Raw genomic sequence first — 14,386 nt, forward strand, 5'->3', positions numbered from 1 at the left:
TGACTCAATTACTATTTTTTCCCATAAAGTTTGGATAAACAAAACTTCTGTGAGTATAGTAGATCATATTGGACTTTCTTAATTTATTGTGCAAACTTAAAAACATCTGGAAAATGTATTCCTACCAGTAACATGTGATTCCCTAGTTGTCGAAGGACTCTCGTAGCTCTTGTGATGTGTTGTATAGCTTCCTTGAAGAACACAATGGAATGAGAAATCTAGTGGAGGAAGCAAGACAAATAACCTGATTATATGTGTAGGAAAAAAATTGAATGTGTATTGTGGTTTCATATACAAGGATATAGGAATGAGAATGATTATTCTGATAATCCAGTGGGCTAGATCCAGTAATCTGGTTTACCTTAACATTTAGGGAAAGTAAATTTGCACTGTGAGAATCGGCCTTATGCTAATATTCTTGTGAGTAATATTGGGGGAGGGGTCACAGGGTTGAAGGACAAGAATGAAGAGGAGAACAAGAGCATCTGGTTTGCTTTTCCATTGCCCTGTTTTGGCAGGTAGACAAGTTGTAGAAGGAAGAGACTTAAAAATTTGGTTTGCCTTATCTGCTTTTGTTGGTGTGTCTGTTCTACATATCTCTTCCCACGGCAATAATGGGAAAGAAAGATGTAAAAAGCCATGATCCTTCTGTTGTCCCTTGCTGCAAATCTGGCTCTTGTTGTCACACACATTTGCATTTCTTAACTTCATTAACTCGATCCATTCAATTTCCTAAGCCTCAGTTGTGCACCTTGTCTTTAAAATAAAATGAGATAAAACTATTACTAATGATCATCTTTGAAATCTGATTGCATATTTATCCTCTCTCCTCTTTTACACGTACGAATGTTTATCTTAAATATTGAATTTGCTATACGCGCGTGTGTGTGTGTGTGTGTGTGTGTGTGTGTGTGTAGCAAATGGCTAAATGAAGGTTGAGAGATGATATGACATGATGGTCTAGTACTCTTCAGATTTTTATGTACTGTATGTCTTTACCTCCAAAGATGCTGAACCCAGCTTGATTTGGAATTCATTAAGTACACTGGCAAGTTTATCATAGTCGTTAGTATTCTGATAGACTTTTCTTCTATGAGACTTGTTCAGATCCAAGAAGTCCACAAATACAGTTGAGTCATTCATCAAGTTTTCTTGAGTCCATTGAATCTATTGTAAGATAAGAAGTTAACACTATGTGAAAGATCAAAAGGGGGAGATGTGAAAGAACAGTCTAGACAAGTCTGTGGAGTAAAGCTCTAATTAAGGGTTAAAGGCTTCAGTAAAGCATACGCCTGAGACTTTGATTATACCCCACATCTGTTAGGGTGACTTCCCCAAAAGCCAAATTTTGGTTTTACTGTAAGCAAGCTGTGTTGCTGCAAAAGGATTTTAAGTTCTAGAATTATAACCCCCATTTTTCTTCCTGAGTTCTTGAGTTTGTGATATAAAGAATAAGTTCTAAAAAATCAGTTGCCTGTATTATTTTAAATGAATAGGTATAAACTTTTAATAAACAACAAATATTTTCCTCCTCTTCTGACACTTCTTTCTGTTTCATAAGCCAGCTTTTTTGGTTGCCATTTTCATCTGGAAAACTAGAAATTTGTTTATCTGGGTAATTCATCTTAAGCCAAACTCAAATAAACCACTTTTATGTCACTTAGGAAAAATTTTTTTTAACACTGTTAATAGCATATTCTACCTGTGATCATTTGTGTCAGAGAAGCTTCTAGCACAATGGATCTAGGACTTGGGGTTCTTAATCTATTTCGTGCAGTGGATTTCTTTTTGGCATATTTTAAAATGCATATAGTAAAATATAAAGATGATAAAGGAAACCAAACGTATTAAAATTCACTTCTATCACAGATCTTTGGACGCCAGGTTAAAAACCTTGGTATTGGAAATAACTTGTAGTTCCACCAACGATCTGTGAAGAAAAAAATCTCCCTCATCAATTGTTAATCACCAATATAATTCTGCAAGTTTGTACACTTGCTTTCCTGGCCCAGTTGGCATACTTTTGCTTATCTTTTATATGAAGGTCATGAGCTACCTTCTCTTTGAGGTCAGGCCATTTTGCCATCCCTTAAAACCAGACAGTAAGCATTACTCTTTCTTCTTTTATCCCACTATTGTGGTATGTGCATAGGTTGGTCATAGCATCTATGGAAATGTATTGCATCTATTAGGTTATAAGGCACTTAGAGGCAGAGTCCACATTTGTTTGTGGGACACAAAGTGACATTATGATTTATGACTAGAATAAGAAGTAAATAAGTTAATATATCCACCATCTTAAATATTTATTTTTGAACATTTGAAATTTACTTTTAGTGATTGTGAAGTGCATAGTGTACTGTATTATATATACAACCATATTAACCATGCTATGCAATAGATTAAAACAAACAAATTTATTCTTCCTGTCTAATTGAAGCTTTGTACCCTTTGACTATCATTTCTCCAATCCCCATACTAGCTAGTCTCTGATAACCACCATTCTGTTCTGATTCTGTGAAATTTAACTGCCATGGATTACACATGTAAGTGATAGTGTGCAGTATCTGCCTTTCTATACTTGGGTTATTACACTTAGTATAATGTTCTGGGAAGGTGAATCTGGAAAGATAGCGAGGATAGAACCAAGAGAAGGGTCTGTAAGTATAAAGGCAGAGGCAATAGAAATTGTGTTGTATTATGGCTAGCATGTGGAGTGAGATGCTCAGATTTCTGATACAGAAGGAGGTTTAGACAGTCATGCCAGTCGTGGTGGAAGGGAACACTAGAGCATGGTATCTTGGTGGTAGAAAAAGTACAATGGAAAGTGATTGGGAATGGTTTTAGACATGCTGAGTATGAAATGTCGAGTAACATGAGATATATTTAGAAGTTAAGTCAAGGTCCGGCTCTAAAGTTCGGGCTCTTTCCATGAAACCACTTGCTTATATTTGAAATGTAGATGTAAGGTCTAGTTTATTTCAGTATTATGGTAACTTACATTTATTAAGCACTTACTATGTTTTAGAAACTGTTCTAAACATTTTATGCAAATTAGTCTTATTCTTCCCACAGTTCTAATTACCCAATAATTTAGAGATGAGGAAACAAAGACACAAAGGGATCATTTGCCCAAGGATATACAGCTCATAAATGAAGAAGCGCTGGGCTTTGAACTTGGGGAAATTCTGTGTTTATAATCTCTGTATTCCATTGCTTCTCAGGCTTTTAGGAAAGAAATGTGAATGGAAGAGTCAGCTAGAGATTTCTAGTAACTGAGTAAAGGAAAGTAGGGACAGTGATTCTGAGGCATTACCAAAGAGTAGCCTCGACGAGGCAAACAAACAAACAAACAAACAAACAAAAAACCCAAGATGCATCCCAAACAAACAAACAAACAAACAAAAAACCCGAGATGGATCTTGTAGTAGTCTAGATGACTGAGTGGAAGTGATGGATATGGACATAGAGAAAGATGAGCTTCATGCAAAGCTGATTTTGCCAGATTTTTTTTTTTTTTTTAAAGATTGGAGGGTAGGTGGAGCAATATGGATTAACATGAATAATTTTATCAAGAAATTTCTGGGCCGAAGAGCAGAAATCTTAGATTAAAATAAAGTGATAAATGATATAAGTAAAATTGCAGTATATACAAAATCAATATACAAAAATTATGTTTTTATACATCAATAATGAATGAATGAGGCAAAATTGAAAAAAGTAACCCTGTTTACAATAGCCAAAAAATACCCAAAAACCCAAAATAGACAAAACAAAAACACCTTGGGAATAAACTTAACCAAGGAAGTGAAAGACCTCTACAAGGAAAACTATGAAACACTGAAAAAAGAAATTGAAGGTGATACCAATAAATGGAAGGACCTTCCTTGTTCTTAGATCAGAAGAATCAATATAATTAAAATGTCAGTTCTACCTGAACTAATTTACAAATGTGATTCCTATCAAATCACCATTGGTATTCTTCATAGAAATAGAAAAAAAAATCATAAAAATTTTCTGGACTTGTAAGAGACCTCCAAGACAATACTGTGCAAAATGAATCAAGTAGGAAGCATTTCACATAAACTAATGCAGGGTTCTTTATTGGAAACAATGTAGATAGTAATCTTTTTGATTTGACTATCACACACTGCGTGTATGCTTTGAAAAACCATATTGTGTGCCATAAGACAATTAAAGGTATATAGGAAAATAATTAATTAATAAAAAGAAAGTGATAATGAGAGTATACAAGAAGAATTGTTAGGCTCTTTCTGAATTTGTGACTTATCTCACAAACATATGTATGCATGCATATATAAATACATGCAGAGACATAGATTTACATGCATTTGTATATACTATGTATGTTCTGAGTTATATGCATACATGTATTATATTTCTTGGACTTCCATTAGCAGGGTGAGAGAAAGTGGCATCACCAAAGAAGAGAAAAATAGGGAAGAAAAGAAACATTCTCCCTAATTCTCTGGAATGAAGCTAGCAAAGAAGTCTAGTACACTACTCTGTTTAGTCACAGTCCCTTTAGTGTGACTCAGTTTACTGAGACTTTTTCTTTTTAACCTGGATTAAAAGGTAGGCAGTGAGGAAACTAAATTTCAAAGGAATGGAAAAGGGTATTGATATCAAGAAAGTGGACAGTTCTTCTAGTCCTGGAGAAAAATGATAATTTTTTTTCCTTCTAAATATGTATTTTTCTTAGAACATTATTTATTTATTTATTTTTATTTTTAGTTTGTTTTGCCATACATACATAAGGTATGTGCACTTGCCAGAGAGAGACAGAGCGATAGAGACAGAAAGTGAGAAATCACCCTCAGGGAGGATGGCTATGCTACATTTTCTTTTTCTCCATTTTCCTCTTGGAATTATAGGCATGCACTCACATGTGCCCAGCATGTTTTTCAGGCCATCATGTCTAGGACTTGAACCCATAGAATTGGCCCTGTGGGATCCAGTGCCTTAACCACTATACCACCTGTTGGTCAAAAATGATCAGTTTTGAGGTGCCTAAGAGACCAGGAGCATGAGCGAAGGCTCTGAACATATCTATTGTCTCTATCACATTTCAATCTGTACTTTTAGACACTTTCAAATGACATTGTTAAAGTTTCTTTAAGAACTTTCAAGAAACATTTTTGTCCAAGACTCCATTAAAAAAATTTCAAATATAAGTTTACCTTAACATAGTTCTCAAGTTCCTTTGAAAGCAACTGGTAGAAAAGGCTTTCTTCAGTGGGTTCAATTAAGCGATCATGAAAGACTCGGGCGGCTTCATGAACAAAGAGCCGAGCAGCCATCTCTTTGGAGTTAATAATCGCCCTGTCAGCTTGCAGCAGTCCGAGGAGAAGCTAGTAGAAATTTAAAAATTACATTTTTAAAAACATTAGCAGGGTAGTATGTGAAGTGTATATTGATTTTTGTAGGTTTATATACCTTAAAAATAGGAGCAATTATTCAAGGTAAAAGCCCCTATTTTTATAGGGAGGGAGTTTAGACACTCCTTAGCCACATCTAATGAAGGCCTTGCTAGGAGGGAAAGCCACAAGTGTTGACCATGGTCCTGACATGAACGCAAGGTAGTGGAAGTGGTATAGAGGTATTTCTTAATAGTGATATGATTTGTATTTTAAAAAATCCTTATAGCCTATTTCAAAGATTAAATATGCTATTTAGGTCTAAGAAAGTTATCAAATTCAGGAGTTTTTTTTCTTTTTAATTTTAACAATTACCAAGTCTAAACCAGAACCATTAAAAAAAAATATGGAGAGGTTTGTTTATTTATTTATTTTGTCATAGGGCACGTGCACTCACAAGAAAGAGACAGAGAGACAAAGTGAGAAATCACCCCCGGGGGTGGGGTGGTGGCCATGCCGCAAACCCTTCTCCTCCATTCTCCACTAGGGATCTTGGGCACGCATGCACATGCGCCCGGCATGAGTTTAAGCCACTGGGCCTGGGACTCGAATGGCGGTTGACTACATGGGAGTCCAGTGACATAGCCATTACGCTAACTGCTGGTCCCATCCATTGAAAAAATATGAAAATTCAAGCATGTTTATAAAATGCATATATTTTCATATTCTGACTATAGTCAAATCTCAGAAATGAAGTGAAACCAGAAATGAAGTGAAACCAAAATACATGTATAACCTTGCCATTTCTTTCCCTGGTGAGTTTGACAGTATTCTAACAGTTTTAGTGGTTTCATCATTGAATTCTCTTCCTAGAATTATTTTAACAACTCTTTTCAACTAACTCATGGGATAAGCTGCTAATAAATGCAACATCAACCAACATGAATTTCACTTTTTCCCTTCTAGGGATTTAATGTTGACAGCCAGTGAGTAGGGAAATGGAGAGAAAGGAGAGGCGAGTTGGGGAGGGGAGAATTGATTCAGTAAAACAGTATCTCCTCAATTTGAATTTTAAAAGTAAGCTTGAGAGTGAATTTTAATACACACCTTATACAAATCTCGAAGATTAAACATGTAGTGACATTTTGTTGGAGTTGGCAACATGCTCTGACATACTCGATAGTATATAGCTAGGCAACAAGACGTTATCTGATCCTTGCTTTTCTGAACGTCAGATGTAAAGTTATTGACAGAGAAATACATTCCCAAATGAGCCTTAAAAAAAAAATTGCACAATTTAGTTTGCCAAAAATTTTTAGTATAGATCATCTCTGGCTGGCCGCTATTAAAAAGATGAGTCGTGTGCTATAATGAAGGATTACTTTCAGGAGAAATATTAATAATTGAGTGAAATGGAGGGGCTCAGGAAAAAACATTTAATAGACACAATGGAAAATTATCTGTTAAGATGATGTATACAGTAATATCTCTGACTTCATCAATAAGCAATGCATGTATGCTTTGCAAAAACCATATTGCATCTGTTAAGATGTACAATGATTAAATATTAAAAAAGACAAAAAGATGTTAATAATTGAAATCCATTCTTTTTAAAAGTAAAAATAAAAGAAATCTACTTTTTTAAAAAATGGCAGACTAAAACAAAGACACTGGTCATTGCAAACTAGGAAATATTCCAATTGGTCCTAATTTGGTGAACGGTCTAGAAGCATGTGATACATATTCTCTGGAAATAGTTTATGCTCCACCTCTGTATATACTAGGTATGCTGGGAATTCTTCCAACTTTTTGCTCCCCGGTAGATGTTACTAGAAGTATGAAGCACTAGAGCTATTACCTCAGTCTGACTTGGTATACCTCTATATTTCCTTCTAAAAATTCTGATTATCTTCTTGGAAAAAATGGCTCAATCACACTTGAAATCCAGTGTGGTTAAGAAAAGCAAAACATGCAAGATAACTACATTTTTCAAAACTAATATTGTGGTTTTCTTCTTTATAGTATACATTTGAATGTTTTTGTTTTATTTTTATGGGAGAGAGAGATTATCTTGCTGTGGAGTGATTCTCTTGCCCCAGCCTCTCAGCTAGGATTACAGGAGTGCACTACCATACCTTGCCTGTTTAGGCTTGTTCAGGAACCAAACCTGTGACTCTAGCTTCACACTGTGGTGCCCTATCATTTGTGTCACTGTGGCTGGTTTTGAAAGGTACATTTTTAGAAACCATTTTCTTTTTTAATTTTATTGCCAGAAGGCACATGCGCTTGCTAGAGAGAATGAGAGATAAAGAAAGAAAAGCATCCCTTCCCATGGGGCATGGCCACACTACAATCTCTCCTATTTTCCATCCTGTTGGGTTTTAGGGCACAGTGTGTTTTTCAAGTTGCTGGGGCTGATATGCAAACTGAGTTTGCCTATGTGGGATCTGGCTCTTTCAACAAAATAGGCTATGGGATTGGCCACATGCTGATGCAGGTGATCAATAGTCCACACTTGAAAAACAAATCTATTTTAGAAGAATGTATACACATAGCCAATCCTAACTGACATAATAGTTTTCTCATTTTTTTAAATTTATTTTTAATTTTTATTAAAAGAAAATGAAAAAAGCAAAAAGTCATAGTAAGTAGTAATAATGTGCTTATTAAAAATGCAGGTTCTTGAGCTCCATTCCAGGTATACTGAATCAGAATCTGAGAATAATCCCCTGGGATCTATATTTAGGACATTCACTAAACACGCACCACATGTGTTTCTTATGCACACTAAATTTTTTTTCAACATTTAAAGACAAATTGTAAAAATAGGCTAGAAAAATATAGGGGAAAATTAAATTCATCTACTTAAAAGAATATTCTTTCCAACTCAGGGGTTCTAAGTTGTCACATTTCCCCTTAAAACTATAGAATTAATTTTTCTTTCAGTAGTAAACGAACTTGTTGTATTACCTGGAAAATAGTCCGTAAGGCACTTTGTGGTGGATGAGGCAATACCAGCGTGGAAAAATGTTTGAGGGTTCGTGGGTTAATATCATTCCCACCAACTGGAGGAACACAAGCTGCAACTAGAGAGAGATCTTGAATATTCTGTGGAAAGAGTTTAAAAATTTAAAAAAGTAACTAAATGCATCTGTAGCAAGCAAAATATACTGTATATTCTCTACCCGAAATGGACCCAAAGTTTGAAGAACATTTAGGAAAAAAGATTAAGATTAAAAATGAGAACCAAAGGGAAGGACACAAAGATGGAAAATGATCTGTTGCTGATAACATGTATGATATCTTTGAACTAATGTACAGTATGTTCACAGTGGGAAAATTCCTTTTGTATGCTGTAATGATATACAATGACTGAATATATGAAAACCAAAATATTTGGGACCAGCAGATGGCATAATGGTTACGTGGCTGGACTCCCATGTAGTTAGCCGTAGCTTAAGACCTGGACCTGGTGGCTTAAAACTCACGCTAGGCACATGTCTGTGCACGTTCTGAGAGGAGAATGGAAGACAAAGAATTGTGGCATGGCCATCCTCCCTGGGGGATGATTTCTCACTTTCTGTCTCTCTGCTGAGCACATGTGTCCTATAGCAAAAATCTGTCTAAAAAAAGGAATGGTAATAATAAATAAATAAGATATTTTAAAAACTTTGCTGGTTTAATGGAACAAAAGTTTTTTTAAAAAACAAATTTCTATTGACTGCAATACAAAAATTATGATGGTAATAGAAATCTATCTTCTTAGAAGTAACTCATCCTAAAATGTAATTTCAAGACAGTTACTTCTAGGAGGTTTTCTAAATGTCATCAGTAAATACTCACTACCCTTGACCCCTTTTTTAAAAGCAGCAACTGTAAAATAAGCATTACGTTATTGAGTCTAGCAAATAAGATTCTGGTGACAAGTGAGAACTCAGAAGAGCCTGTTGAGTATGTCTTCAGAATGGTCAAACTTGTTTAGGATCACATATTATAGCTGATGGACACTTGACATACTATATGGTGAAATCACATGGATAATCTACTCGTGATGGGGTGCTTTTAATAGCTTAGTTCCTGGCTATGCCCATACCCACAGCCACAGAAGTCCCATAACAGGCCTGTTGTGATTTTTTTTTTTTTTGGAGAGGTTTTTGCTATAGGGCGCGTGCGCTCGCCAGACAGACAGAGACAGACAGACAGAAAGCGAGAAATCACCCCCCCAGGGGGGATGGTCATGCCGCAATCCCTTCTCCTCCATTCTCCTCTCGGGATCTTGGGCACATACGCACACGCGCCCGGCATGAGTTTTAAGCCACCGGGTCCGGGACGCGAACCGCGGTTGACTACGTGGGAGTCCAGCGACATAGCCATTACGCTAACTGCTAGTTCACTACTTTTCTGGTCAGTTTAGGGAACTTCTCTAGACTGTATTTTCCAGAAGTTATGTCCTGCCTTCTCTTTTTCCTAGTATCCTGGACATTCCCTGGTGGACTGTCTCTGGATTCTTCCTCTCAGCCGTGGGCTCATGGTTGTTTCAGACAGTCTGGTGTCTGAGCTGATGGTACTCACAAATCAGAGTGTCTCATTCAGAATCCTAGGCCCAAATTTATCTGAGACATGAAACTTTCTAATTTAGACATCTAGTTTTGCAGATGAGGAACCTGAGACCCAGAAAGTTTAAGTGGTAGAATCTGGTTTAATGTAACAAAAATAATTGCATAGGAATACTTCCTTGAGAATGTATTTGACTTTGCAATACTTCTGAAAATCCTTATCTATGTTCTTAAAAACAGAGATGTAGTCTATTATAGAGATTAAGGATATATTTGGTAGGCCACATTTTTATTGCATTTATTCAACTGTCCTAACTCTACTGAAAATTTTGATTAACTGCAGATACAGTTAACAATAGTAGCATTATTTGACTCAGAAACTAAACCTCTAGGACTTTTAAGTTTTACTAAGATTCAAGCCTACTAAAATCCATGGACCTCTTCCTAACTGCAAAGAAGCGGTGCATTTCTAAAATGCAATGCTATGTGAAACTGATCCACTTAGGAAGGTTCCAGGTTCTATTTTGGAGAGCCCCATCAGTATGCCAGGCATGTGCTTCATGATCTGTGGTTAGCTGTGGCTGGGGATGGACTGTAGCACTGAGACCCTGTTAGGGGTGCTGTCTCTCTTGTTCATGGATTTAAGGAAATAAACTTTAGTAAATAAATAAGTAGATTACAAAGTTGTAATTGGTATGGGCCGACTTTGCTTAGTGTGTCCATATGGTTAGACTTTCTAAATTTCTCACTTAATTCACCCAAAATTGTTATAAATATTTAATTTCTTAAGTAACAATCTTTAATGTGAACAAAATCTTCAAATGGTACTTTACCTTCCATACATTTTTTGCAGTATCATAAACCCCTCCCAAATCTAATAATTGTCTGATCAGTTCCAGGGGTGGATGTGCTCCGTACATATCTGCTACTGGCATAGTTATATCATCAATAAATACTACAATCTTAAGAAAGACAGAAGGTTTTAAAACATTAAATTTTTTAAAGAAATTAACTTGTACTACTTTTTACATATTATTAACTAGGAATATCAATTATACTATGTTGTAAGAACAAAATTCTACGTAATAGCAAATCTAAGTTTCTACTGAAAAACGACAGGCAAAATTCTATTTTAAAGACATGATTTTAGAAAGCAGTAAGTTTTTGAAATAGTAGAAACTCTACTCATCATTTACCAAAAATAATTAGTCTGATAACAGTTAGAAATGTATTTGACTCTGGATATAGTAATCTAGGCTATTTACAAAAGAAAGTTCCTATTATTCAGTCGACATTTACTGAGTGCCTATAATCGGAAGGTGTCATTGTAAGTGTTTAACTATTTCATCTGCATTTTGGTTTGGGAATAAGACTAGTATTTAGAATTAGACTTAAAATTTTGTTGCAATGCTGTTGTCAGTAACAACCAGCAAAAAATTCAGACATATTTCCATTTTTAAACCTGTGTTACTTTCCACCTATGAATTTATTATGCACTTAAGTGTACTGATTATCATTTTTGTGTCCATGAGATTTTTGTGTCCCTTTAGATTGTATTTATTTTTATAAAACAAGTAGTTAGAAAAAAATAGAAATAGTCACTTTTATTGAATTATCTGTTTACCTAATTTACAACTGTTAATACCATTTTTAGTAAGTTTATCTTTTTTCATATAAAAAAACTGACATTTCTCTTGCTTGTAGGTTGTCCAAATATTAACTTTTTCAAAATCCCAAGTTTATCGGTTTCTTTAGTTAAAATCAAGGCAATCGGTAGCAAATCCTTAAAAGCTCTAAGAATTGATAACCACATGGGAGTTAAACAGGGGTTCCTAAGAACCCCATGTAACTTTTGTTTTTAACTAATATTGCAAATCTCTTGACTCTGAGCTTATTTTATGGTATTGAACTGGAGTTACTTATTATAAATTTCAGTGGTGATAAAGAGTTCAATACGTGAACCACTAACAATGTGCTAGGCAGACGGGGGTAAGAATAAGAAATACACAACATAATTTTAAGAGTAGGAGTTGTCCTAGGCTCTTCTTCTGTTCTAACAAGGCTATTATTCTCTTGATACCTTTCCATGAGGTTATGGATACGACGAGTTTCATTTCCTCTTAAGGGACCTACCCATGGTCACAGAAAAAAATGTAGTATGAACACACAGTCATAAAGTAATTGTTATCTACTCCGTTTTCTAGTCTTCGTACCTTTATTAGACTTCAGTAACTTCTTTTGGTTTTAGTAGTTCTTAATCAGTATAATTCATTATGTTAAAAATGGAATAATATTGGTTTGAAAACCCAAAGCACATCTTCTAGGAATGTCCAGGAGTATATGCTATTATGTATCTTTTTCTTTCTATTAATACTAATGAAAACAAATCAATTTATAACTAGAGTAGCATAAGCAGATTACTGAACATATATGGAGATGTTTTACCCTGTTGTTCCTTGGTGCTCCAAGAGTGTCTCTTGTTCTTCTTACTAACTTCTTAAGTATCATCTCCTTGGCTTGGGCAGCTGTCATATTAGTGCTAAAATTTATTGTAGAGACTATAATTCCTCTATAATTTTTAAATGAACTTTCATGTGCTCTATATTTGGACTTCTTAGTAGTAATATCTATGATGCCAAATAGGAAAAGGACAAATTTAGAATATTTCAGAAATATTTTTGCCTTACTTTAAAGTGTCAAGAAATTGGAAAGCTTAATTTCATTATATTGTTATATTCAAGAAAGTACTCGAGAAGGAACACCAACTTTGTAATATTTCTTTACTTTTTAATGGTAGACACTTTGTCTTTGCAACCGTAGACAAACACAATTGTAAAAGCTCAGAGAATCCTCTTTCCATTTATCCATGATAGACCCAACTTTTTAAGATCTAATAGCATGCAGCTATGTGCATTAAATATATCAAAATGAGGATATATTCCTTGAGTGAGAATCATCTAGAAGGATCTCTTAAGATGGTGCCATAGCAACTTAAAATAAAAACAAAAACCTCTTTCTGGCAGGAATCTGGCTCCTTTTTTCTTCCCACAGTTATCTCTGGGCCGCCTATCTTTTCCCCTTGAGAGGTGGAGTTGCTGTTTCCAAAACTAGGGTCAGAATTTTCAAGCATGAGATTCCTGAAACTCTACATAGGCATCTCTTACATGACCTGATTTGAGAATTCCTAAAGAATTAAAACTTTTCTTTATATAATGTCTAAAAGCATGACAGAATGGAGTAGACAAATATTGCCTTCCATTATGTCTGGACTACCTGTTAAGCCTCCGTTGAGCAGATACGATACTTCTCTACCATAACCATTCTACCTTTTGAATATAGTAGGATAGTATGAGAAGATACTAGATACTTTTCATGACTTTTATTTTAAATTACCAATTGGAAATTTTCATTCTGAGCCTTCTGAAAATAAGAAATGACTTCCATTTAAATGAGACAGAAAACTTTTGAATACATACCCAGACCAGTAGTTGCCTTAGGAGTTTCAGAAATCAAGATGCTGATATTCTGTTTTAGGCTATTGAAACAAAATGTTTCAAGGGTCCCAAATTAGTTTATCATTATTTTATAGAAAAATAATAAAAGTAACAGTATGTAATTGATTTTACTTCTATGTCCTACAAAAAGTAACTTACTTTCTGTTCACACATTTACAGATAAAATTAGTGTCATCGTCAGAATTAATACACAAATTTAACACAAAAACAAATGAATAGTTTTTGCCAGGCTATTGAGTATTTTCTATGGATGGGAAGCTATTACCACCCTGTCTTTTGTATAAAATGCCTTTGTCTTGTGGATCACTCAGCAAAAGACTCAGTCACCTTTATTTTCTTTTTATTACTTTTTTGAGAGATTTTTGCTATACGGCACGTGCACTTGACAGAGAGACAGATAGCAAGAAATCAACCCCCTGGGGGAGATGGTCATGCTGCAATCCCTTTTCCATTCTCCTCTCAGGATTTTGAGCATGCACACACGTTACCCAAGGTGAGTTTTAAGTCACTAAATCCAGGATTTGAACCCCAGTCCACTATATGGTAGTCCCAGCGATGAAACCATTATGCCATCTGCTGGTCCAGTCACCTTTATTATGGTCTTGTTTTCAGATGTTTGTTTTTCTTATGCTTGATTGAAAGTAGCTGGGCTTTTCTTTCTCTATTAGAATTCACTTCAGTTTAAATATTGAGCATACACTGAATTTCCTCATACCCCATTATTTATGATAAGGAATAATTTCAATTATGGTAAATATTTCAAAAATTATTTCTCTGACTTTTTAAAAGGCCTTAGCTAAGTGTAGTAGAATTCTTGTACCAAATTGTTAGTGTAAAATGTAGATAAAAGTGGCATTAAACAAAGAGAAGTAGAAGAAATGAAGATATATTGGAAGATGGAACAGACTTGACTAATAGAAGATTGAATGTGGGGTGG

The 14,386-nt window shown here is 35.0% G+C and overlaps 1 protein-coding gene across 1 annotated transcript in view; it reads right to left on the minus strand.

Moving 5' to 3' along the window:
* The window catches only part of DNAH14 (dynein axonemal heavy chain 14), a 261,709-nt gene that overhangs the window by 92,726 nt on the left and 154,597 nt on the right, over nt 1–14,386 (minus strand). Inside the window, 8 exon segments of the mRNA XM_027775206.1 lie at nt 126–218; nt 1,000–1,167; nt 5,202–5,372; nt 6,486–6,653; nt 8,349–8,486; nt 10,768–10,896; nt 12,380–12,561; nt 13,411–13,469. Of these exon segments, the coding sequence (XP_027631007.1) occupies nt 126–218; nt 1,000–1,167; nt 5,202–5,372; nt 6,486–6,653; nt 8,349–8,486; nt 10,768–10,896; nt 12,380–12,561; nt 13,411–13,469 (1,108 nt within the window).

Source organism: Tupaia chinensis, unplaced genomic scaffold (genome assembly GCF_000334495.1).
Source record: "Tupaia chinensis unplaced genomic scaffold, TupChi_1.0 Scaffold000532_1, whole genome shotgun sequence".
NCBI lineage: Eukaryota > Metazoa > Chordata > Mammalia > Scandentia > Tupaiidae > Tupaia > Tupaia belangeri.